Below are 26,725 nucleotides of genomic sequence, written 5' to 3' on the forward strand. Positions count from 1 at the left end.
AAAAAACAGATAACAATTTGTTTTTTCAGTTTTCATTTTGTGTTTAAATGAAAAATGGAAAAAATAGATAACGGCCGTTTCCTGTTTATGTGACTTCCGTGACTGTGATGCTGGACTTTTGAGCTGCATACGGACTGAACCAGGACTGATCCAGGTCCGGGACCAGACCGGGACCAGAGCGGGACTGAGAGTGAGACCAGACCAGGACCAGGCCGGGACCAGACCAGGACTGAGAATGAGACCATGCTGGGACCAGACCGGGACCAGATCGGGACCAGACCGAGACTGAGCCCGGGACTGAGACCGGGACCAGACGGGAGGCTCAGAGCCCACGACAGGGCCGGAGCTCGAAGCTGAGACTCGGACCCCGCGGACTCTCGGAGTCAAAGCTCGGAGTCTGCTCTTGTCCCTGGTCTGGTCCTGGTCTGGTCCTGGTCTGGTCCTGGACCTGGATCATCGCAGTCACGGAAGTCATGTAAACAAGAAACGGTCATTATCTGTTTTTTCCATTCTTCATTTAAAATCAAAATCGAAAACTGAAAAAACAAATCATTATCTGTTTTTTCATTTTGATTTTGGAGACAAATAATGAAGAAAACTGTTGTTTTTTTGTTTTCTTATATTTGGTTTTATATTGAAAAACGAATGAACAAATGACACACAGATTTTTGTAAACTGTTCAATATAATTTAGTGGAATCATCGTCTAACCTGCCATATGCACTTTAATGAATTACAAGTGTCTGACTTGTACCCGAGGACAGGAAGCACTTTTTGAATTCCCAAAGTTGTTTTGGAGCGACCCAGTTTGACACAAACCGGAGAGCCCTTTAGCTAACCGCATTAGCATTTAGTCAAATGAGCATCTGAGATCAGTTTAGAGGAGATGAGCCGTGATAAGAGAAGACTTTGATGGTAATGGGCACAACACGTCACAGGAGGAGAGCGCAGAGTCGTACAGTGTTCTGCGAGGGAAGCTGAAATCCTCCTGATCTTCTATAGGAATGAAAAATCAGGTGCCTAAAATTAGCTTTCAAATGGAATTAAGATTGCACTGTTTTATTTATGATTATTGGAATTTAAATTGGGGTTCATGCAGAGAAAGAGCAGCTTCATCCATTGTTCATGTGCAATCTGAAGTCTGATTTGGACTGCAGCGGATGGAGTGATGAAATAAAGATAAAGGGATGAATAAAAGAAGAGGAAGAGGAGTTTGGAGGAGCACAAAACACACAGGTATGGAGGGAAATGATATCCAAGATCCATGCAGTTTTAACTGCCAAATAATAACTGGAAAACTTATCCATACTGTGAGTGGAGTCGCTTTTCCACAGATCTGACCAGCGGTGGAAGAGTGGCCAAAAACTATTCTCAAGTAAGAATAACGTTACTTCAAAATGATATTAACATGAAACAGTAAAAGTACAAAGCGGTGGTCCTAGAAATGACTCAAATTACAGAATAACTTTGGGTTTTATTGACCTAAAAACTTGGATTGTTACTGTGAGTGAGATCGCCTCCCCATAGATCTGACATGTAACTTGTCCTGTGTCAGAGTTAAGGCAGAATTATAGAAATGTAAATGTACAAGTCAAAAAAGAAAACGTAAAATGTAGAAATATATTTATACAAACATATCTCAGCTATATACAAGAAGTTATCAAGAAAAAAGTGCAAAAATGAAATGATGATTGACAGGACACAGGGTTATGTAGGGAGTATTATCTGTTACATAAGAGTGAGTTGTACAGTTGTAGGGAGTATTATCTGTTACATAAGTTTCAGTTGTTTGTGATGATTGAAAACAAAAACAAAACAAAAAAAACATCTGTGTCTGTATTTTTTTTATTCTTACTCACTGAACCCAAACTCGCTCATGTTCAACCTACGTCACAGTGAAAAGTTTCAAATGTTTTTCTCTGACAATATAACCATTCTCATCTGGAAGCACGGTCACATCAATTATTCACTGAAATAAACGTTTTCCTTGAGGTTTTGATTTTATTTATTTTTTTTTTTCAAGTTTTCCAATGTGAAACACCAAGACTAAGTAGTTCCACTGTCAAGTTCAGAAAACAGAAAACAGGACAGACCTTCATCATCACACTGTCATTATTTTGTGTCAGAATTAAAAAATAAAATAAATAAATAAATACATTTGAAAGTCTTTGTTTAAAGGGCCCATAATAGTCTCTTTTCTGATCTGTCTTCTATTGTGATTTCCTCATCAAACAGACCTGAAGCTGTGTTTTGTTTCATTCACACGTTTAACACACAAACCTGCACATTTAGGCTGCACTGAAACACTTCATTCCACCTTGTGATGTCATGTGGTGATACAGGAAGTGCTGCACTATGTTTTTAAACCTTCACTAAAATAATTTGGATGATTTCAGTCCTGGAATTGCCCATCTCTATTGAACAGTCAAAGGGAGCTGTTGACTTGAAAACTACTGCTTCATGACATCACAAGGTGGAACGTGGTGGAGCATTTAGAGATATAGACAAACTAAAAATAAAAGATTACTCAAACGTGTGAATGAAACAAAACACAACTCTAGGTTTGTTTCTGATTAGATAAGATAATAAAATGGATTAAAGCTCACAAGTCAATTTGGTGTAATCTAGAACCTTTAAAGAGCAAACATCTGTAACATCTGCAAGTTTAAGATTTGTTTTCATCAGTAGATTGTAGATGTGAAGCCATGTACTCACTGTTTGTTAAGCTCTTTGGTCATTTCTTCTTAAGAACTACTGAAGAAATGACAGATTCCCATTTTTAGACCTTGTGTAGCTCTAGTTTAGACCTGGACTAGTTCTGTTATAGACCTGGTTTAGACCTGATTGTACTAGGAAAGCCAAATCTTTTCTTAAGGTGGTGTAAAAAAAATAGAGAACCACTTACACTGCGTTCAGACTGCAGCCTGAAGTGACCCAAATCTGATTTTTTGGCCCCTATGTTCCTGTATCTGATCTTTTAATGACAGTCTGAACCACACAGATCCGATTTTTTTCAAATGTGACCCAGGGACACTTGGATATGTGCTCCTGAAACTGATACATATCTGATCTTTTGACATGTGACTTCAGTGTGAACGGACAAAGTGCATTCATCCACCTACACGTTATCAACAAGTGACAAATGTACACAAACCTTCTTCTCGTCAGATGAAAATTGTTAATGAACTCTGTGTCACTGAAGTGAAGCACATCACCACTCACCACTCTTGGCTCCGTCTCCACATCCACATGTTCCTTTCAACGGACGTCGCTGCCGCTGTCCCACAAAACACCACGACCAAAAACCTCGTCCTTCTCCTTCTCAATCTCCTCCTTAAAACAAGTAAGTTGTTCATGTTCTGGCTCCGGTACGAGAGGAACTTTAAAATCTCCAGGTGCTCGATGCTGCGTCCATGTTTGGACAACTTCTGTAAACACAGAGACGCTCACTGCGGTTGACGTCGTCATGTCTCCAGTGTCACATGCGGGACACTTTTGGACCGTTTAATGTTCACACTGGAGTCACATACAAGTCACATTTAATTGGAAATGTGAACGACCTCGCAAAAACATCGGATTTCACAAAATAAATCAGAATTGAGCGTTAAGTCCTGCAGTCTGAACGTACTTTTTAAACTTTTTTCATTAAGGGCCACATTTCTAAACACATTCGAAGCAGAGGGTCGATCGAGGGCCATAGACGGGAGCTCAATACAGTGAATAACTGAAATACGTGCATGTTTAACACTTTAGAATGATCCATCAGTCTTTATTCATGCTAAAATCCTCAAAACCACACACCAAATCTTCAATATTGGCTTTATCAAAGTAGCTTTTCAGAAAACCTGCTGTAAAAAGTAAATTTTTAATTGATGTAAGGTCATTTGGGCCAAGTCACCTGGAAGCCTGAGGGCCAAGAAAAATTTGTCCAAGGGCCGCGTTTGGCCCACGGGCCGTAGTTTGCACATGCCTGCCTTAGTGGTTTGTCGCTGCACTGCACTGTCCTGTACGATGAAGCCTCCAGTATAAATAAAAAGTGTACAATACAAAAAAAACATATTTAGAAAGGTAATTCAAGAATATTAGGCTAATCAGACTTCTCCCATATTGCACCCAGCCACAAAAGAAACAGACATTAGTTTTCTTTCTTTCTTTTTTTGTTGTTGTCTTTATTGGTTACAGAATGATCTTTTAAAAAAAATACACTTTTCAAAATCTACTTTCACATGTTTCAAAAGAATTTAATCAACCAATGTATTTGAAGTAGTATGAATATTCTTAATAAACAGGGACTGTCCGATATAGAGTTCTTGAGCCGATACCGATATTTAGCTTTTAAAATCCATAGCGAGGCTCACACATTTACCTTAAAGCTGCATTGTGTAACTTTTCTGGTGGAGGGTCTGTCAGATACTTTTCTCCATGGAGATGTTATTACTTTGTCTGGAATGTTTCACAGTATGATATTAAACCTTTCTATTGTCACAGAGACCAAACCAGACCAAGTTACAGGTCAGATCTGTGGAGAGGCGACCCCGCTCACAGTCACAATGTCTGTTTTTTGTGGTTATTTTTTTATAAAACCACCTGTAATTGAATAAATGTAAGGTAAAGCTGTTTAATGTCACACTGTGGAACATTCTAGGCAGAGAAATTACATCTCGCTCAAGAAAAGTATTTGAATATTCAATGTTTAAAATTCCATAGAAACAACCAGGTGATGAACCCTCGACCAAAAAGTTACAGAATGCATCATCAAGTTGTATAAAAGTTTAAGCTGCAAATAAAAATCACAAATTAACTTTTCACTTTTGGAAAAATAAAAACTAAATGCATTTATCTGGGAAACTAAATAATTAGTCACATGATTGTTTAACATACTGACATATTTTTGGGCTCACACAAACAAAAATATCAGTATCAAATATCAATATATCAGCTGATACGGAAAACTCTCTATATCCGCCGATACCAATACAGGAACCGATATATCTCCCATTAACAAATCTCATCTAAACCACTGAAAACACAAATGATAAAGGCAAATCTTAGGAAATAAGCAAATAAGCAAAATAAAAGATTATTTCTGTGGGGTGTTAAATGTAACACAGAACATATTTAGATCACCATGTTACCTTTTATTGTTTTGAAAATGCTCTACCATAACACGTTTTATAAGTTTCATTTGCTCTGAGTCTCTCCTCCCTTTGCTCCCCACGCTACATCCCTCCCCCTTCAGAGCGCTATCACAGAGTCCATCCTGCTTTATGAAACTACTGCACATCACATCAGGTTTGTGAAGCAGCTGTGTACAGTTTTGTATTATGCTTTTTGTATATTTATCTAAAACTGTGGTGTGGGAGCATGGGTGACGTAGGCTGAGGAGGAGTATTGGAGAGAATTTTACTGCTAACAAGTGTCGTAGTACTTGACACCGGTCTTGGTTTTTTTTTACAGTCTTGGTCTTGTCTCGAACTCGGTCTTGTCTCAGTCTTGAAGGCGCTTGGACTCAAGGTCTGAAACTTGATGAGTGTGATTATATGTCATTACAGCCGCTGCTGTCTGTAATAAACCTGCACTGGTGTGTGAGCATGCGAAGCTCCTCACTGCAGCCTGTGCGTTTGTTTGATGTACATGTGCCAAAATAACAGTTAAAAACAAATAAAATAAATGTTGAAAATTGAGAAGATGGTCTCGATTTGGTCTCGATGGGCTGTGGTCTCGGTCTTGTCTCGGTCTTGGGACTAGGGATGGGCATGATTAGTCGTTTAATTGATGATTGATCATTAAGAATTTCATCGATTACGTTCATTTTAATCGACAAACCGAATGTAGGTTGCTGTGTGTATCGTGACCAAACAGGTGTGTACATGTGTCTCTGCATCAGAAGGAACAACACACAAACAGTGGGTCAGTCTGCAACGTACCGAAGCACAAATGTGGATTTAACAATGACTTGTACAAAAAATTCCACACTTTCCATTCCAGTCAGGACAAGTGTGAGTCCATGTGCACAGTGTACAAAGCAGGAACATATGTTTCTGTGTCCAGTGGGAGAAAGTTTTACCAGGTGAGAGTCGCTCAATGTCGATGACGAGTCCCCACCTCCCACCTCCCGTACGGTGTCCTGGTTTAGACCAACGCAAATATGGTCACACTAACCTGTATTCACCTGAGTCATGCCGCATCAGCACAAGAGCTGTTTTTTTTCTTCTCTTAGTTTATGCAAATGAGCCATGTGGTTTTAAGTTTCATTTCTGTGAGAGTTGCTCAAAACTGAATTAAACACATTCTAATGTCAAACGGGCTGATGTGGCTCTAGAGTGGTTATGGTTTATATGTCGTAAAGTTGAATTTATTTATGCAGATTAGTGCAGATAGTAATAATAATGATGATCATTTTATTATAAAAACGTTAATGATTAATTGATAATCGATCGTTAATTCTTCCAACGATCGATTAAGAAAATTTAATCGAATGCCCATCCCTACTCGGGACCCTGTGGTCTCGGACTGGTCTTGGTCTTGATTAGTTTGGTCTTGACTACAACACTAACTGCTAACTGTAAGGAGAGTTTGAATAGAACCTGGAAGAGATCTCTAGATGACTCCAACATGCATGGATGACGTCTAAAAACCTCAGGCAAAACCTCAGGCAGGTTTTTGACGAGGGATCAACATTATAATATAGTACAAAGCTCAAAATAATCACCTTTTGAATACCCTCTCTTTAATATCTATAGCAATGTTCACAAAATCAGAAAACCAGGCAAAATATGCATCACATCTGTTTGTGAGAAAATCCTAAAACAAGGAGCTACAGTAGCTCTCCAACCCCTTCCAAGTCTCGCCAAGGGATATCGGACTCATACCACTGGGCTGAACAACTAAAAAACTGGTTAATTACATGCTTATTACTATTGTTCATGTATCATTTTGAAGCCCAAATTTGTACACTAATAAATGGACAATGGTTTATGTTTTATAAGCATCTAACTGTTCCCAAAAACTCGCCCTCTTTCTTATAAACGTCTCAATTTCTTGCGGCTGCTAAAATGAGTAGATGTCTGGCATTTTGGTTTAGTAAAGGAAGCTCATCAGGAGGAAAAAGGTTGGAGACAATAAATTCATCAACCTCCTTTATCAAAATCTAAAAAGTCCTGAGGCGCTGAAGGATGAGTCAAAAGCAGAAGAAGAGTTCCTCATTTGTGAAAATCTAAAGATCACAGTTCTGTCGTCTGCAGTGGTTTTACAAAATCCAGGACTGAAAAAAAAAGATGGAATTGTCCAGAAGCGTGCACTCCTCCATCCTCACACCATGGTCTGTTTGCTGAAGAGGTCGAGGGTCACGGCCGAGAGGAACGCCGGGATGCTCTTCTGGTGGTGCAGGTGCAGAGAGACCATCTCGCCCAGCGTCTTGGAGAACTCGGTCTCCATCAGCTGCATACTGCCGCTGGAGCCCTGCGAGCGCAAACACAAAAGAACACAACCGTTAGAGTCCAGGAATCACTTTGGCTCTCGTCACGCAGTATAAAAGGAGCATTATGGAGTTTTTCTGGTGGGGGGTATCGATCACTTGGCTACCCAGAGTTACGTCGAATCGAATGTTCCTTCACGTACAAATGAAGTGAAGCCAATCCCAATGTTAGAGCACCCAGATTATCCTATTTTGTGATCATAACGTTGTTGTGTTTTGTTTCATTCACACGTGGGTCTGGTCAAGTGGTAACGGAGGGAAACAGGGGCAGATTTTTGACATTCAAATGTCTCTTATTCAGAAACTAGAGGAACTATTGAAATAAGTAAAGTATCAGAATGTAGGAAAGAGTTACACTCCAACAGGGTCAAGTTAAACCTGTGAGATTCTTTCAAGTTATTGACAAAAAATTTAAAACTCATGTGGGTAACTGAGGGAAAGAAATATGCAGCACTTTTTGGGCAATAAATCCAAACAGTGATAACTCTTGGTTCTCACTTCCATATCCTTAACAAACTGGTTTGAATATTTGCTTCATATAGTTTTCTACCATATGGTACAAGATTAGGTTGAAAAACCTCTGACTTTTTGAGTCATGAGATTTTTTATTAAGAAAGGTCATGGTAACAAGGGAAAAGTAACGGAGGGAAAATTGTGCAAACAAGTAGAAGGTGCAGGATTTTACATCATTTGTCGCTTTTTTCTTCTGAATACTTTAATATTACTTCAAAATGAAAGGAAACTATTTCTATAAAATATGTCAGTCCTTCCAAGCAATTTTTGAAAAATCCTGTACCTTCATCAACAGTTCAAAGATGGAATAACACAAGATATGAGGAAATACATTCATTTATTGACATGATTTGCAGGTCTTTGAAATTTGGGAAATAATTTTTGTTCCATGTTTCATACATGGTCTGTTTAAAACATATGGAACTTTAGAACCAAAAATGGTACAGAAAAAAGGTTTGTGACCAGGCCCATGTTTAACCCGAAAACCCTGCACATTTAGTTGTGTAATACAGGAAGTGCTCCATTGTGTTCCATACAGTGAAACAGTACAGTTCCAGACAGTAAAAGGACTTGAAAACTACCACTGCATGACATCACAAGGTAGAGCAGAGCGATTTGAGTTTTGGAAATGTAGACAGACTAATAATGCAGGGTTATTCAAACATGTGAGAATGAAACAAAACACAACTCCAGGTGTGTTTTTGACGAGGTGACATCATTCTAACATGGCTTAAAACTCACAAGAGTCAATTTCGTGTAATATAAAACTGTTAAAAGTGTGTAACATATTTATTTCAGGATATTTCGTTCATGTCTCTGCTCTCCTCAGAGTCACACGTACAAGACGAGGTTCACCAAAAGGTTTACACATTCAACATCAACTTTAGATGAGCCTTTGACCTGACACAAATGTGGTGATGGTTGAGTACCAGCCAACACACTCTGGACTATTCACAATTCTGTTTTTAGAGGTAATGCTAAAGGCTATTAGAAAAAAATGCTGACTGGCTCTGGTGTCAAAGTTAGGGCGACCAGACGTCCCTCTTAACCCAGGACAGTACCAGTTTGAGCCTGTGTCCCCTGTCCCAGCAGATTTATACAAAACCAGTGATTTGTCCCAGTTTTATACAGAAATGTCCCAGGTGTCCCTATTTTGTTTTACCAATCTTATCCCTGCCAACAGTAAAGAGAGACATAAACTGTTATTTGTTTTGGTAAAATACAGAAAATCTGCCTAAAAATGACAAAAACACAAAGAAAATGTGACTATACTGACTCACATGTTGGTCATGAATGGTCTCTGCAGAACAATTTTCCCTAATTAGGCACTAATTTCACAATTTTATTATTACCAACCACCACAAAAACATGGCTGTCCCAGTTTATTATGGTGAAAATCTGCTCACCCTAATCTAAGTGGATGGTAGCATGAACATCGAACAGGTCCACTACCTGTGTGTCTGTATGGACATGTTCTTGCTTTGCCTACACCGTGGCAGTGGACCCTTACACTGTTTGTATAATGCTCTTTTTAAACGAGGTGTAACATAAGCAGTGTGGAGGAAATGGGGACGTTAAAAATGTTGAAGCCACTTGAATAACATAAGAGAAACGATTATTTGAACTATAATGTCAACAACCAAGAACAAGGAGCAAATGTAAAGAAAAAAGTAAAAAAATAAAATAAAATCAAAACACAAAAATATGAGGAACTGAAGCTGTTTTTAGGTCGGCCAGAACGGTGCTCGAGCCACTGGGAACCAAAGTGCTTACGGTGAATGAGCCGCGTTCAAACCACTGAAGTGAACCCATGATGTGTTATCGACAGAGAGTGTGGATTTGCCACCAAATAAATGACAAGGCCATATGAAATAGAATGCACACAAATCATTATTTATCTGCACCAAGCTCTGCTACAACATCTGCTGTGGAGAAGGAGGCAGCGACACCCAGTCCAAAGATGTTCACCTCACCAGGTGAACATGGATACAGTAAATATTTGTCTCCTCCACTGACTCTTCATTTCTCCACCTTGTTTTACACACACATTTTCTTTTATTTTACCACGTGTGACCAGAATAACTCTACGATGATCTGGTATGTCTACTATGTCATCACAGTTTGCTTGGAAAAAACAAGTTTTCGGTTCCCCGAACACTCTGATTTTCGGCGTGAACACGTCAGTTGGTTCAAGATTAGGTGCGGGAAAAGCACAGGTCTCTGTTGGTCTGAAAACACTAAGTGTGATTGGTTTAACTCCGCCCCTGCAGCCAGTGTTTGTATCTGAAACATGTGTCTGTAATCAGGGCAGTCCTGTGTGATGTCACATAGTACTTGTATTTATAGTGGCCAGGAGTTATCGGTTGTTTTTGAAACTGCACATGTACCTAGTTTGTACCTAGGAAATAAAAAGGATTCGGGACAGTAGATAATCCCATAAAAAAGCATTAAAAAAGCATTAAAAAGACCATAAAAAAAAGCAAAGAGTTGATTTAGTGTTTAGTTCCACTTTAAGAAATGCATTTAGGATCTGTTTTTTGTGAGGAAGCACGGTTTAAAGGGCCTCCCCAGAGACACCCTTTCAAAGTAAGAGCCTGTTTGGTCTGCTGGCCTGTGTGTGTGCTTGTGTGAGTATGTGTGTGTGTCTGTTTGTGTTTGTGTGAGTGTGTGTGTGTGTGTGTGTGAGTGTGTGTTCACAGCAGGGCACATTCTGTGAGGATTAATTAAAACAGAGAAGCCCGCGGGCACTGGAATGACAGAGGAGGGATGGAGGGATGAGAGAGAGAGAGAGAGAGAGAGAAGAGGGATGAGGAGAAGAGTGGAGGCAGGAGGAGAGAGGAGGAGAAGTGAAGAGAGAGAGAGGCCCAGGAGACAGAGCAGGGATGGACAGAGGAGAGGACGGACAGAGTAGTGGAGGCGAGAGGAGGAATAGAGACAAGAGAGATAGAGTGGGAGAGGAGGAGGGATATAGGTGGAGAGGAAAGGAAGGAGAGAGGAGGGATGGAGACAGGGAGAAAGGAGAGGAAGATGTAAGAGCAAGGATGGAGAGAGGGAGAGAGAGATAGAAGGGAGAAGGAAGAAGCAACTTAGTAATTAAAGTGGTCCCCAGACTTAACAACATATTGAGATGTTTCTGGAAGTGTGTGTGTGCATGTGTGTGTGTGTGTGTGTGTTGCCCAGGGAGGAAGAGGAAGATGACGCCAGCTGGGAGAGTGGTGGTACAAATGTGTGGAAAAATTAGGAACTTGCCGCCAAGGGAACACTGGCGTCAACATTTCAGAATATTTGTTAAAGATTTATGCTTTTTTTGGTAAATTGTTCATCGCAAACTGCAAGACTGAGCAGTAAGGAAGCGAATCAGGGAATTGAACCCCAGACCTTCTCACTGTAACTTCCACATGAATACTGGCTCGTGAAAACATAATGACCTCATGAAGTCTCCCGCTGATCAGTTTGGTGTGTGATGTGTTCAGAGAGCAGGTTTTGGGAGTTTTAGATCTGACAGTAATTCACTTATTACACAACAGATCCAACAGTGTTATGTAACAGTAAAAGTTCAAACAGTATGAGACGTTCTGGACCAAAATCAGCCTGGAATAGTCTTAGGGTGAGCTCCCAGCAGCCCAGTCCAGCACTAAAGCTTCAGTGTCGTGTGTCCAGTGGTTGGAGGTTGGAGGAGGTGGGCCGAAGCACATGTGCCTCACTACTGAATCGATATTTCATGCCGCCGGACTTATTTTCTGTGCTTAAAGGTTACTGCAGATTCTGTCATTGTCTGAGTGAGTGACAGCTGATGGAACCAATCACAGTCAAGTGTGAACTAAGACCCGACTGATATGGACTTTTTGTGGCCGAGATGACACCAATAAAATGGGAGTTGGAGGTGCTGATAAATCCGTGTGTCATTCGTTCATTTGTTTTTCAATATAAAACCAAAAATACGAAAACGAAAAAACAACAGTTTTCTTTGTTATTTGTCTCCAAAACCAAAATGAAAAAACGGATAAGGATTCGTTTTTTTCAGTTTTTGATTTTGTGTTTAAATGAACATACAGACTGAACCAGGACTGATCCAGGTCCGGGACCAGACCGGGACCAGAGTGTGACCAGGGTGGACTCCGAGCTTTGACTCCGAGCCTCAGCTTCGAACTCCGGCCCTGCCGTGGACTCTGAGCCTCCGGTCTGGTCCCGGTCTGGTCTCGGTCTGGTCTCGGTCCCGGTCTGGTCCCGGTCTGGTCTCGGTCTCGGTCTTTTGCAGCGCAAAAGTTCGGCATCGCAGTCACAGAAGTCAGGTAAACGGGAAACGGCCGTTATCCGTTTTTTCCATTCTTCATTTAAACTAAATCGAAAACTAAAAAAATGAATCGTTATCTGTTTTTTCATTTTTGGTTTTGGAGACAAATAATGAAGAAAACTGTTGTTTTTTCGTTTTCTTATTTTTGGTTTTATATTGAAAAACGAATGATCGAATGATACACAGATTCTGATAGCCGATATAAAAGCTGATATATTTAATGATAAAAAACCTCACTGAAAATCTACAATTGATTATAAAATTTAGGTCTGGTTCTACTGGATTTTAAATTGAGTTTGTTTAGGTGACATTTAGTGTTCTTCTGCCTCTTTACATCATATTTAAAGACAGTAGGTCGGCCTAATGGCATTTTTGCATCACATTCTAGCCAGTAAAGAAGGTCATTAAACTACTGCTATCAGCCTTTAGAGGTAAATGCATGTGTGCCGTGGTAATTAATTATATGTGTAATTGTGGACTATTCACACGTCTGTTCACAGCTCATTTACATATCAATGCATGTCCAATAATGTGTATACAGACACTACAGTCACTTTACACTAGACCAATGGAAGAGAAATCAGGCTGTGTATGTGTGGGAGGTTACAGCAGCTAAGAGCTAAATAATGACAAAGAACCAAACGTAGCTCTAAAACCAACACAGTTTTAACACTCAGAGCTCACACAGGCTCCTCCCAGATCACAAGTCTGCACTAATGAGTGTCCTTTTAATCCTCACTCAAAACGATTATCCGTAAAAAGCAGGTTGCAGCAGCTGTGTGTCTCCTGTGTCTGCGGGACGGTCCTCTGTCTACGGGACAGTTCTCTGTCTGCAGGATGTTGCTATGTCTGTGGGACAGTCCTCTGCCTGTGGGACGTTGCTATGTCTGCGGGACAGTCCTCTAACAACCCACTTTGCGCTGCACTTACACTTTGATAAAAACAGCAGTAGATTTGTTTCTGGCCTAAACTGCGTTGAAGTTCATTTTTATTTGTCATTAGTGTTGTGGATCAGAGTCAAGAGTGTTTAAAGCAGCGCCTCAGTGTTGTGCACGTGGATCTATGGCTGTGCACTGGTGTAAACAAGCACACATGAGTGATGTGACTGTGGAGGTGTGTTCAGAGGCAGGACGGCATCACAGACACAGACAAATGACTCTGCAAATAAATATTGATACATATTACAAATTAGGACATTTATCTGTCAGTAAATTGGATTAAATGGACATAATATAGAGAGTCTGAGCTTTATAACGAGGTAAAACATGTCCACATGGACTATTGGTCCATATCGGCAAGATTTAGACTGATAACCGATACGTCTTTGAGTCCATATTGGCCAATGATCTTGGCCAACTGATATATGGGTCAGACACTAAGACAGTAATGGCTTTAGTTAGCCCTTAATACAAATACAGTAACTTCATACACTGTGGTTAAATTGAAATCTGGATCTCAGTTCTAAAAGAAATTGTGACCTGACCAAACTGTGGCTAAACTAGTGATGAGGGGAAACCATTCTAACAGGGCAAACATGTAGAAAAGTCCATTTTAGAGAACACTGTGCTCTACACACTGTAAACACACATCTGCATACATGTACATGATCAGAGGGGGAACGCTGTTGTCGTGCTGCTCTCCTCCCTCTCCTCCTCCTCCTCTCTGGTCTTCCCTCCCTCTCGTGGGCGTCTTCAGTTGCACCTCTGTGATGGAGCTCTCTGGAAACAGGGACCTATATAGAGGAGTGTGACTTGTTACTATGGTGACGCCCCCCCCAGCGCTCCATGTGTGCGAGTGGGCGCGGGGCTACAGGCATTAAAGGGGCTGCTGCAGCATCTGTCATGTTAGCACCACCAGCTCTGAACCACGGCTCAATCCAAAACGGGACAAGAATACATCTTCTTCCTTCTCCTTCCTCCTCCTTCCTTTCTTGTGTCTGAATAGAGTTCTACACATTATCAATCTTGAACGGCTCTCATTGACAGCCATCAGGAAAAGACAAACAGAATGACGATTATTTGAATCTGATTGGTTGAAATATTAACAACAGAACAAGGCAAGAAAACTAACCTTTCCCTCCACAAACAAAAAATTATTTCTGATCAAACAGGCTAAAGTACGTCTGTCTCCGTCCGTCTGCGTCCACCTGTGTCCATCTGCTTTGATTCGTTTGGGAGCTTCACCTTTAGCTCCGCCCAAACCACAATGCTGCCCTGTGATTGGTCTGACCCACTGGTTAACTGGGCAATAACAACAGAAGCAGTCGGGCCAGATGAATTCTCTGAAGTGTGTGAGCTCACAAATATCATGAGAATGTACCTGCTGCACAAGGTTCAGTCTGAGGAACACTCAAGTAGAACATGAGAAATATGAGCTAAGATGCAAAAAGGTAGAAGAATTTTTTTCAGTGACCATACTTATTCAGTGATTCACTATTTAAATTTAGTTTTAGTGTCAATTAGCATCTGGAAATCTATTTTTGACATCTCAACACTGAAGTGTGAACTGCAGAGCTACAAATAAACCACAGGATTGGCAGCTTTTACACAAATCCCATGTTTTATAAATGTTGTTTTACAAATTATTATTCATTCACTCTATGCCCTGTAGTGGTAAACTATTATTGTAGCCACATCTGCCCTAGGACAGACTGACAGAACTAAGATTATCAATCTGCACCATCTGCCCCTCCAACCATCAACACACAGCACATTCATATTAGGTAATGTCCTTTGGGTTGGTGGATGAGGCTCTGACCACGGAGCCACAGTTGGCTAAATAAATGTCTATGGTTATAGGTGTATCCATAAATAAATAAGAGGTAAGTGGACGGGGGGACAGGGTGCAGGAGCAGAGCTCTGCTGTGGAGGACAAGTCTGTGGTCAACATTTGGAGAGCAAACAGCCAGAGTCCTATGAAAGTGGATATGGAGGATGATCCGCTCTGATCCGGAGCACATTCACACTCTGCCAACACGAGCTGTGCACATGACAACAATGAGCACGCCAGCTAATACGAGCCAGGCTCTGCTGTATATACTCTACACAGAGGACCTACATGGAGGCAGCACTTTCTATATGGACTTTATACATGATCAGATCATATGGTGATCTAGTACTAGGTACTTCTTTTCAATCTGTAACACGTTAGTTGTAGCTGAAGCTGATGATCACGCTGCATATGTCCACAGCTCTCATAAATATTCACATGTGTTCATGTTGAGGCGTGTGCACGTCTTTAGAGCAGATTTTTCAGACTGTGAAACAAAACTGGAGTGAGCCGCCCAAGAGCCAGCTGCTCAGAGTCCTGCTCGTGTCTCCAGAGAGTGGACAGTGACAGGAGCCTGTGACACACACATGTGAGCTGTGTGCAGTGTGTACACATGTGTAACACATACACAGAGCACAGAGCTGTGCAGTGTGGGCCCTGCAGCCTGCTCCTGGGAGCCTCACAGTCCCTGCTCTTCACAGGCACAGGCCTGAGTCACAGACGCTTGAAAACAGGTGAGTGAGGAGGAAAGAGCCACAGGCTGGTTTCCAGCGAGGAGCTGTGACACACTTCATGTGGAGAGGTCCTGATGTACACTCCCAGAGCCTTGTACACACTAAAGCCACACTATGGACTTTTCCTCAGACACACAACACAGAGGCTGCTCCTGCATAGCCTCTGGATAAAATGTACCTATGTTGGCATAATAATGTGTGAGGTGGAGTCTAAGTATTTTATTTTGACTTTATCTTCCACAAACATGACCTCACTCCCCAGACACGAGGTACATGTTCAGATCAGATATACTGTAGCTTTTACGGATAACAACAGTAATGCAATTTCAATTCTGAAATCCAGTTGGTTTAAACAGAAAAAGGACTCTCACTGATGTGAACGGTCACTACCTAAACCCCAGCACCTGCTACCCCCAACCCTTTCATGTGAATTCTAAATATAGACAGTTTCTAGAAGAGAAGCAGCTTTCCAAAACCAATGTGATGATTCTGGAGCTCAAATCAATCCCAGACAATAATCCGAGCGCTCAATGGGACACGGCTGAATCAATAAAGCCTTAAGCTGCATTCTGTCAGGAAGCAATGCATTTCCCTGCAGTTAAACCAAAGCACAATCTAAACACTGAGTCACACTAAAGAGGAGAGCACCAGGATCAAACAGACAGGTGAGTCTGGAGGAGAATCCACCATGAACTTGATCCAAACTGGAGCCGACCAGACCCTTTCATCCACGCTCGCGCTCTCTGTCCAATTAAAGGAAATCAATGGTGCCCGGCTTGAGATGCAGGACAGGGGGGCGAGCGGTGACCTCAGCCCGGCACGCTGAGATGAATCTGGGCCTGAATGTGAACGAGCTCTCCTGCTCCAGACCTCCAGACAGACCTCCACCTCCACACACCCACGCAGACCCGCACACACCCACACACACCCACACACACCCACACGGAGCACAGACAGGCAGGGTCAGAGCAGAGGGGTCAGCCCGGAGCAACGAAGCTTCACTCACAGCTAAAGAGGAGAGTCAAGAGCACCTGCTACACGGCAAATGACTTCAGAATATGAAGTGATGAGAGGTTTGACCATGACCGCACAATTCTACACACCAAGACACTAATCAATACTAAAAGATTAGATACTCATTTGATCATGTACACTGAAATAAATAAATAAATAAATAATAATAATAATAATAAATAACTCAAAAAATAAACTGGACCTTTCCTGAATAGCTCATTATAAGAATACAGAAGGATATTCAACATGTTTTATTCTGTTGTCAAAAAGGGGGATTTTATTATTACCGTGGGAGTCTTTTATGGTATTTATGGTATGGTATAATATATATATCAAAATACATAAATTCAACAATTTGGAACCTAATCATTAGTATTCAGGGACTTGACCCTAGATCTCCATAAAAGACTGGTGCCCACACTTTTCAGCATGCAAGCTACTTATAAAATGACCAAGTCAAAATGATCGACCTAGTACAAAACCACACTGCACTGCACTTCAACACTTTTTTGGACCTTCACCCACAGTTTGAGAAGCCCTTCTTTAAGAGACCGTCCACTGGCACTTTTGTGGGTAGGATTTTTAATTTTCAAGTTCCAAACTGGAGTTACATTCTCTTGCTGGTTTTGCAGTGGGGTTTACCAGCCTCTGCACATTTACCAAACGCACGTCGTGACAAATACAGATGCATTTGTGAACTTTTATTAGGAAAACTTCAAACACATGTTGCAGTAAACCTGCTTTGTCGAGTGTCAGACCTTGAGTCTGAGACAAGACCGAGTCCAAGCGCCTTCAAGACCGAGACAAGACCGAGTCCAAGCACGATAGTGTCTGAGATGAGACCAAGACAGTGAAAAACGGTCTTGAGGCCAGTTTCAAGACCAAAACGAGTCTCGAGTACTACGACATTATGATCTCCACACACTACTTTGGTGATCAACTGGTAGATGATGATCGATGTATTGGGACCTCTGCCATAGAAGTACAGTATATGTCAAGAAAGATCGACATTTGAAGAATATTTATCAGTATTAGACCATTCTGACACACAGAATGTTGTTGGACTGAAAATTAAGATTTGTTGAGCGTGTTGGCAAGGTGACTCAGTGGTTAGGTGGCTAGAGCCACAACAAGGTCCCAGGTTTGATTCCCAGGCTGTGAGGACCTTTGTGTCCGGAGTTTATATAGACTCTCTCTATTAAGGGGGTATTTGAGTTTCCCCCATCAAACCAAAACTAGCTAACCAGCTAAAGTAGTCCAGACAGTATCCAGCAGACTTATACTGTATATCTGTACTGGGACAAGGGAGATTTTGAGCAAATACATGGAGACAAAATGTTTACAGGGCCCAGCATTTAGCACGAACACTGTTCTTTTAGTGTCGTCCTCCTCACTGGAAACCCACTAAAACAAAACTATATCTTCACAGACTGATGCAGCATTTTGCAGTGCATGTGTGGAGATGGTGGAAGTACAGACAGCACTTAGACATCTCACTCAGAGCCTTATTGTGGTGACAGAAGGCTTTGGTTTATATGTCTTTGGAGCAAATGTGTTGATTCTTAATCCTTGTCATCTGTCTGTGCAGCTTGGGTCTCCCTTATGGGAGAGCTGATTGGTACAACTGTTTAGACTGGCATGTGGCTGGCTTAGATAGACTACAAATGATCAAACTGGTGCATACAGATTGGCTTTAAATGGTTCCTCTGTCAGCGCTAAGGTAAAGTGCTTCAAATGTCAGTATTTATACAAGATCAGATTAAAGAGGAGTATTATGCTAAAGTGACTTTTTGGAGCTTTCTACCATGTTATAACATTGTTCCCTCATCCAGAACATGCCTGAGAAGATTTTAGATGTCATCCATGCATGTTTGAGTATTTTAGTGATCTCTTTAGTGATCTCTCTCAGGCTCTAGTCAAACACTGAGCAGTGAGATTATGTCCAATGTTCAGCCCAAAAGATACATATCATGTGGTTCCACACAGCCATTTCCCATAATTATTCAGAAGTACAAAACAAAACAATATGCTACAACTGCAGGATACATGCAGGTTGGGTTGTGATAGCGCTCTGAAGGGGGAGTGACTTAGTGTGGAAAGCAAAGAGAGGGGAGACTCAGTGCGCCAAAACCAAATCAAATCTCGCACACTATGTTAATATGATGTTTTCAGTGAATATAACATTTTCATAGGCAACATGGTGATATTTATGTGTTATGTTTTAGCATTAAGCTGGAGGCCGTGCCAGAGGCTAGCTAAGGAGCTAACTATAGAACACGAGTCTCCAACCTTTTGCCTCTGGTGAGCTACCTTTACGAAAAGAACATGCCGGAGAACTACTACTTCATTTAAGAGGGCACGCCTTAGAGGGTACAGTTACAGCCTATAAAACATAAAACCATTATCCACTTATTTGTGCACAAAGTTCAAAATGACACATTTACACTGGCAATTAATCAAATGTGTGTGATTCAGTACGATACATATAACTCAGAAACCCTTTGAGAGCTAATTGTAAAGATGCTAGAGATTTTTTACACCTACACACATATGTGGCAGCAAATATGGCAGAAGATATTCCGGAGGAAATACTTGAAGGGAAAGAGCCATTTCATCACCAACCAAAACACCAGAGTGGAGTAAGAGTGAGGTGTTTCTGTTGTGTTCACGTGGCGCCCCCTGGACTCTGCTGTGATGCTGCCTGGACACAGAGGGGCGACACTTTTTTCTTCTCCACAGGATCTGCTGACCCTCCTTGACTAGTCCTTCTATGAAACTACACTGACAGCTTTGACTGAGACACAAAGGACATTGACCGTCTCCATGTCTCCGTGTCTCTCAAGAATGCAACAACAGTTTTCCACTGTACCGGGTTCTACACTGCTGCCCCGGCCCAATCCTGCTGAGAGTAGATGAGCTTGTGTTCAGAGCTTTTGACATGTTATAGTTGTTTCCCCTCACCATTTATTCACCCAAAGACACCATTTTGCTGATCTCCAGCTTTTACCTCCACTGGTACTAGAGCTGTCACAATAACCGTAAAAATGAATCACCGCGGTACTAAGAGGTGATCGCGATGGGCCAACATTCACCGCGATCACCGCACGTGACCAGCGAGACCAACGTGACCCAACGTGACCAGAGTCCTGCCTGGGTCCATTTTTAGAGACACGCACCTGCCAGACCCATTAACATTTCACCCGTTACCACCCGTGATAACCCAGGACTAACCCAGGACAAAGGTGCACCCACGTAGACCGTCTGGTGACCGCAGGAGTAAGGACCGGCGCAGAACTCTGTGCCGCGGCCGTCTCCCGATCGGGTTTGTGGACACACTGCTCTACGTGCTCATGCTCGGGCTCTCTCTCTTAAGTCCGCGGGTACCTGACCTGGTGCAGGACTCTGACCCGACCTGGTGCAGGACTCTGACCCGACCTGGTGCAGGACTCTGACCCGACCTGGTGCAGGACTCTGACCCGACCTGGTGCAGGACTCTGACCCGACCTGGTGCAGGACTCTGACCCGACCTGGTGCAGGACTTGGACCCGAGCTGCCACAGTGAGAGCTGGAGAGATGCAGCGGCACTTGTTCCAAAGGCAAATGTTACTTCTCACACTACACACACTATATCCACACGACAACCAAGGTACATGTGCATCTGCAACAAGCGCATCATCAGAGAGAGTTTTTAGAGCCACTGGAAATATTGTAACACCGAGGGATGTGGGGTGGGGGGAGGGAGTGCGATATCACTGCATACCACGTGTTGAGCTGCTTTACCGCACCGCAGGAGAAATTCCCTCATCACGACAGCCCTACCTGGTACTTTATTCTCCAACTTTATCCACTAACGACATCTGCTGGGGGTCGACAATTTAACAGCTCTTTCAACGTGGAAGTTTAATAAAATAAATTTGTTTCTTTTATTAAGTTGTTTCAGATGAATATTGCAGTTTAGAATGAGCAAAGGATGTCATAACGGTGTCATAGATTAGAACAACAGAGCACACACAAGCACAATATGTCTTCTTCCGAGAATTCAAAGCAAAGTGCTGGATACTTACATAATCAAGCAAGGCACATAAGGCAACATTGTGTGGTGGGAACTGAAAATACAGTTTTTTTTTTCTACCTCAGAGCACATGAGCCTGTGTTTGAATGATGGGTCAGTCCGGGTACGCCTGGTTGGGACTCATTAAACCAGTTAAAAGACTATGTGCTGCAGCTCACACACGCTCTGAGCCCACACCTCCAGAGACTTCATTAGCAGAGCGTCCGGAGTCGGCCCACGTGTGTGAGCTGTGCTGTTGACTCTGCGCTCATCCATTAGCCCGCTGCACTGTTTAACCGCCAAACTGTTAACATGTTTGCCCCTCTCTGGCGCTGGAGCGGGGGTGGAGGACGGGCGGAGGGGTAAGGGGACACGACAGATGGAGGGAGTGGAGGTGGTGACATGCGGTTCACATAGCACTTGACCTCTGTCTGCGTTGGCTAATGAGGATTCACTTCCTCTGCCATCAGCGCTCCACGCAGCGCTCCAGCTGTGAGGAAATCTGCAGCGTCTGAGCCGCTCCCACCGAGCAGCACGGATACTCCGACTCTGCAGCTGAAGTCATCAACATTCACCTGAGGTGTGACGCTAACTGGAAGCACGCTCTGTCTGAAGCTCTATCAGACTTTAACACAGTCAGTTCAGAAAGAGCTGACTTAGCTGGAACTACAAGAGGTCAGATGATTTGTGCTGTTAAACAACATCTCACACACAGCCAACAGTTTTTCACTCATCTTTTTGTTGAAAATCACCTAAACGCTGTGCTGACCAGAAGATGCACTGATACACACTATGCAAATGACACACACACCTCTGGACTGCCCCCTGTCCTTTCTAGAAGGCCCGTACCTTAAGTATGTGAGACTCAATATATCTCAGTATATATACTGTATATATACTTTTCATTTCAGAACCATATCCTTTTTGACAAATATACCACAAACCAGGGGTGGGCAATTATTTTTTTCCATGGTGCCACATGAAAAACAGAAAATATTGTGAAGGTCCAAAATGCTGAACTCAATTCTGCATAATATTAATTGTATTCTTTATAAAAATTGTTTATGTTCCAGAGATTTCATCAGTGCAGAGAGAAAAAAGGACTAAAACAGATTATTATATGCTTGGATTTTGAAAGCAATGAAAAAGTGAGGCTGCCGAACAAAAAAAAAATATTTAAAAAACAAATCTAGAATGAAAGCAATGCATCTTTAGTCCAGGCATGAGGTAAAATGATAAAATATGTTTATTTTGTTTATTTTATGTGGCCCTGAAGCCCACATCTCCCAAAAATCAACATCCTTACAGAATCAATAGGATTGTTAAAAGTAGGGCCTGTAGTTGTTTAAATATGTCCTACAATAGAAGACAGAGGACATGTACAAGTGTGTCTCAGTCTCAGTTTATGTTCTGGCCTCATGTGAAGCTCAGAACCTCCAGAACTCCCTCCCTGAGCTGCAGAGGCTGCACTAGCACTGACTCATGACTGATGCAGGTGCTGGGGTTTAGAGAGAGACTGTTCAGATCAGAGACATTTTAGGTTTAAAGACACTGGATTTCAACACTGCCCATGAATAATCAGGGCTGTTTTAGTGACTGACACACTGGATCTCAAACAGTAAACAGTTTCATTAGAAAAGATTACAAATATGGGTGGGACTTGATAAAAAAAAAAAAATCTAATTAATTACAGGCTTTGTAATTGATTCATCTCATTAATCTCATAACAATATTTGCCTTATTCATTTACAATTTCTTTTCTTGAAGTCATTTATTCGAGTTTGTACTCTGACCCAAACTGCTTCTGCCAACAGTTCCAGCAGGTTCTGTGCTCCCTCTCACATGTTTTGCATTTAAATGGTGTCGTAGGGTTGAGGTGCTTCTGTGACATGCAAACTCTTCTCTGCACAGTTTGCAATAAACCATCGGGTCGTTTTTGAATAGAAATGTTGCGTCCAGCAGACTCAGGGACTTTCATGCCATGCTCAAGGACTGTTGTAGTCAGAACTGTGTGCGTCAGTATAATTGTCGTATCACGACATGGTGCACTGACAAACGTTCTGTGTTGTTTGGCATTCTGCGATAAAATGCATTCATAATTTTTAATGCATTATTTTCTCTTTAATTAATTTATTGTAATTAATGTGTTAATGTCCTACCCCTAATTACAAACCATAGCAACATTTTTCCATTTTACTCAGCAGAAGAATTAGTTCTGAAGTGAAGCTGCCAGCTAAAAGCTATGCTGGAGAAATTCTTACAGAAATACAACAAGACAAAAACAAAGATGAGAAACATGAGAAACAGTGATGCCTTCTTTCACAGTATTACTGAAGCCTCTCAAAACGTTATACATTAGTCATTATTCATTCTAGACACTACTATAGCCACAGCTGCCCTGGGACAGACTCATGGACATGTCACTGTCAATCTGCACCATCGACCACACACACACAAACACACACACAGACATTCATACTAGGCAATGTGTACACCTCTCCCGATAACACATTCTGAAGTTCGATGTATTGCTGAAGAAAATATAGACTATATACTAGGGCCCGACCGATATATCGGTATTGGCTCTTGGAAACATATCGGCGATCGATGTTATACCTCGCTAGCGGTAGTTTACCTTCTTTACTAGCTGCTAGAATGTGATGCAAAAATGCCATTAATCGACCTACTGTCTGTAAATATGACATAAAGAGACAGAAGAACAATAAATGTTGCCTAAATAAACCCAGGTTTAAAATCCACTAGAGCCAAACCGAAGTTTTTTAAAAGAATTCAAGATTTACAGTGAATTTTTACATGACTAAATATATCGGCGATTATAACAGCAGCTCCAACTCCAATTTTATCGATATCATATCGGCCACAACAAGATCCATATCGGTCAGGCTCTACTATATACGATAATAATGAAACTAATTGATGCCACTGATGCAGCTCTAAAGAAGGATTATCCCCAAACTGCAATAAATGTATAAAATCGTTAAAAAGTTATTAGTTTATATCTGTTATGAGTTACGTATTCAACCCTTTACAGCTCAAATCTCATCGTAGTGCAGCAAAATGAGAAAAATTCCCCACTATGAAAAAGAAAAAATACCCACGATAAATATTGACCCCAAAAAATGATTACTCCATCCTTCATTTACTGAACTTGCCAAGAAATGTAAGCGATAAAATGGTCAGAACAAGTCGGCAGAAGTTGTAAAAATGTTCCTCTTTCAATAGTTTATATTTAGAGCTTGGATGTGTTCAGAGGGAGAAGATCTCGCAAATGTAATTAAACTAAAACAAGTCCCGGAACTATTGATCGGAGATGAGAAAAAGGCCTGTGGCTACATCAGCAGTGGCTACAATTCCAAGCAGTTGAGCAGTTTTGTGTTCCAGTACAGATATTTTTGAAAAGCAGCTTATCCCCAGAGAATCAGGAAGTGCACTTTTAGCATGCTGGTTGTTTGTTAAAATTCTACAGTGACAGCAAAAGCACTCTGGAGTCTGAAAGTTGTGAAATTCAAACAATGTATTAACATGATTTATAAGTTTCACTTTTGTTTTTGACACTCTGAGACTCTCCTCCCTTTGCTCTCTTCACTAAGTCACTCCCCCTTCAGAGTGCTATCACAACACAATCAGCGCGCACTCCGCTAATGAAACTACTGCACATCTCAACAGGTTTGTCAAGCTGCTGGAGAATAGTCGTTTGGGAGCATGGGTGACATAGAGCTCTGAGAGCTGACGTCACACCGGCTCATCATGCACTAGGTGTCACCATCTTGTCAGTAATCGGCAGATTGGCTGACTCGCGCTGTACGACTCCAGCACAATAACAGATTGTTCTCCAGACGCAGCCATGATTCATTTTCGAATTATTTTGCCAACAACGGCCAAAACAGAGAATGTAACACACGGAGATCAGAGCAAGAACCAATGTGCGAACATGTGGCTCAGGAGTGAGTCAAAATTGGGGAACACAGAGGTCCTGGTGTTCCCCGTGTTCACGTAGCAACTAGCATTTGTTATTTTAGGCTTATAATTAAGCAAATAATTTTATGGCAACAGGCAATAGTCTATTCATTTGATTCAACTTCAAAAATGTCCTGCTTTTAGCCTAGTGTGAGAAATGCTACAGTCGGACTAGATCCAAACCAGAGTCCTGAACCAGCGTTTCTGTCCAGATGCTGCACCACCTCGGAACCAGCCGCGGTTCTTGAGCGCGGAGGACCGGAGCAGCCTGTCCGGACCTGTAGTCCACAACACATTCTTGCTTTTCCCGCATGGAACCAGCATGCAGAGGATGACACGGAACCGCTCGGACCCAGTCCATCAAGCACTGGTCTTGCTCGCCCCCGTCTGGAACCAGCACATGGAGGACGGAACCTCCGGACCATCTGACCAACGCTCTGCTGAGTGCTCCTCTTTACCGCTGTTGACTGCTGCTGTTTCCTGAGCTCAGAGCTTCTGCTCAAGTCTGATGCGGTGAGTTTGTACAAAGTTCTACATGTTGCTGTTTTATGAGTTCATGATGATAAGTTGAGATGAGGACGGCCCGTGGTCTGAACAGGAACATCGGTGTTGATAATTGGAGGTATCGCTGTTCTACCAGGAAACAGAGGCTCGTCAATCTGACCTATTTTGGTTGGTTTGCCGGTGTACTGCATATCTGGGACGTCTTTTTCAGCGGAAATATTTTTAAAAAGCACCCGGGGGCATTATACAGGTAGGTAATGTTTAATCGATTTCATTTCTTGATATAAAGCTCAATGTCTTGTGAGTCTAAGTGAGCTGAGTACTCCGATGGCTTGAAAGCTTCAGTGATGGCACTATCCATTTTTACTGCCAAAATGGCGGCCCGCCCACCGTGAGTCACGTGGGGTCCGGAGCTCTATAGGCATGTGGGCGGAGCAATGAACAGTAATCGTTCAGCTTCTTTTAGAGGAGTTTGAATAAATCCATCTTACATAACCCCCTCTCTTTAAGATTGTGGTCAGGGCATCAGGTACAGTGCCTTTAAGTTCGTCTGCTCTCAGGACTGTTCTTTAATTTGACACTTTATCATATGCACGGCTGTGATTGGAGAGAGTCAAAAACATGATGCATATTAATTGAACAATCACAACAACAACAATCACATTCCATTTAAATGCAGATTGCAATTTTTTTTCCGGCGCTGTATCTGTTTGAGTGGGACACGAAAAGTACAGCCCACGACAAGTCATTTCATTAGCAACTATTCTCCACATCTTAACATTCTAATCACCACTTTGTTTACTCTCCGAGATATTTTTGTGTCCATTAATAAAAGCTGTGTACGTAGAGTGAGCATTAGTGTACGAGGCAGGGCACGCTGATGAGGAGAACTCCAGCTCACACCAGCTCCACTCACACTTTTATTTCACTGTTTCATGGGCCTAATCCATAGGCTGTATAATGAAGTGAACTCAGGCTACGTTCACACATAGCCGGGTATGTTGACAAACAAATATTTCCCTCCATTCTTCAAAATAACATCATGCACACAGCATCGTTTTCAAAAAAGTTTCTGTTTACATCAACCGTAATACAATAATAAATAATAATAATAAATCTGCCATCGAGCTCCGTCATAACTACACCAAGGCTTAAAGGTTGTATGGAGGATTTTTTTTGTTTCAAATTGTCAATGATAGCATTATAGAGGTGCAGTAGCCTTGTAATTATGATGACCAAAAAAAAGAGAATAAAAATTCATCAACTCTGGACGTGGTGGGGCTAAACATTTGCCAATAGATAATGACACTGCCTCGTTATCTGTTAGCTGACAGGCTGTCAATCAATCTCCCTACGTTTCTAGTGTAACTGACTTGTCTGCGCGCTGCCGTT

The 26,725-nt window shown here is 41.9% G+C and overlaps 1 protein-coding gene across 1 annotated transcript in view; it reads right to left on the reverse strand.

Moving 5' to 3' along the window:
* Window positions 1–4,158: 4,158 nt before the first annotated feature.
* mad1l1 (mitotic arrest deficient 1 like 1) overlaps window positions 4,159–26,725 on the reverse strand; it is a 237,739-nt gene continuing 215,172 nt past the window's right edge. Inside the window, exon 18 of the mRNA XM_055158345.1 lies at window positions 4,159–7,460. Within this exon, the coding sequence (XP_055014320.1) occupies window positions 7,311–7,460 (150 nt within the window). The 3' untranslated portion in view covers window positions 4,159–7,310. The remainder of the gene's footprint in view (window positions 7,461–26,725) is intronic.

The sequence above is a fragment of the Boleophthalmus pectinirostris genome, unplaced genomic scaffold, assembly GCF_026225935.1.
Source record: "Boleophthalmus pectinirostris isolate CB_2022bp ecotype Guang Dong unplaced genomic scaffold, ASM2622593v1 HiC_scaffold_22, whole genome shotgun sequence".
In the NCBI taxonomy this organism is placed as follows: domain Eukaryota; kingdom Metazoa; phylum Chordata; class Actinopteri; order Gobiiformes; family Gobiidae; genus Boleophthalmus; species Boleophthalmus pectinirostris.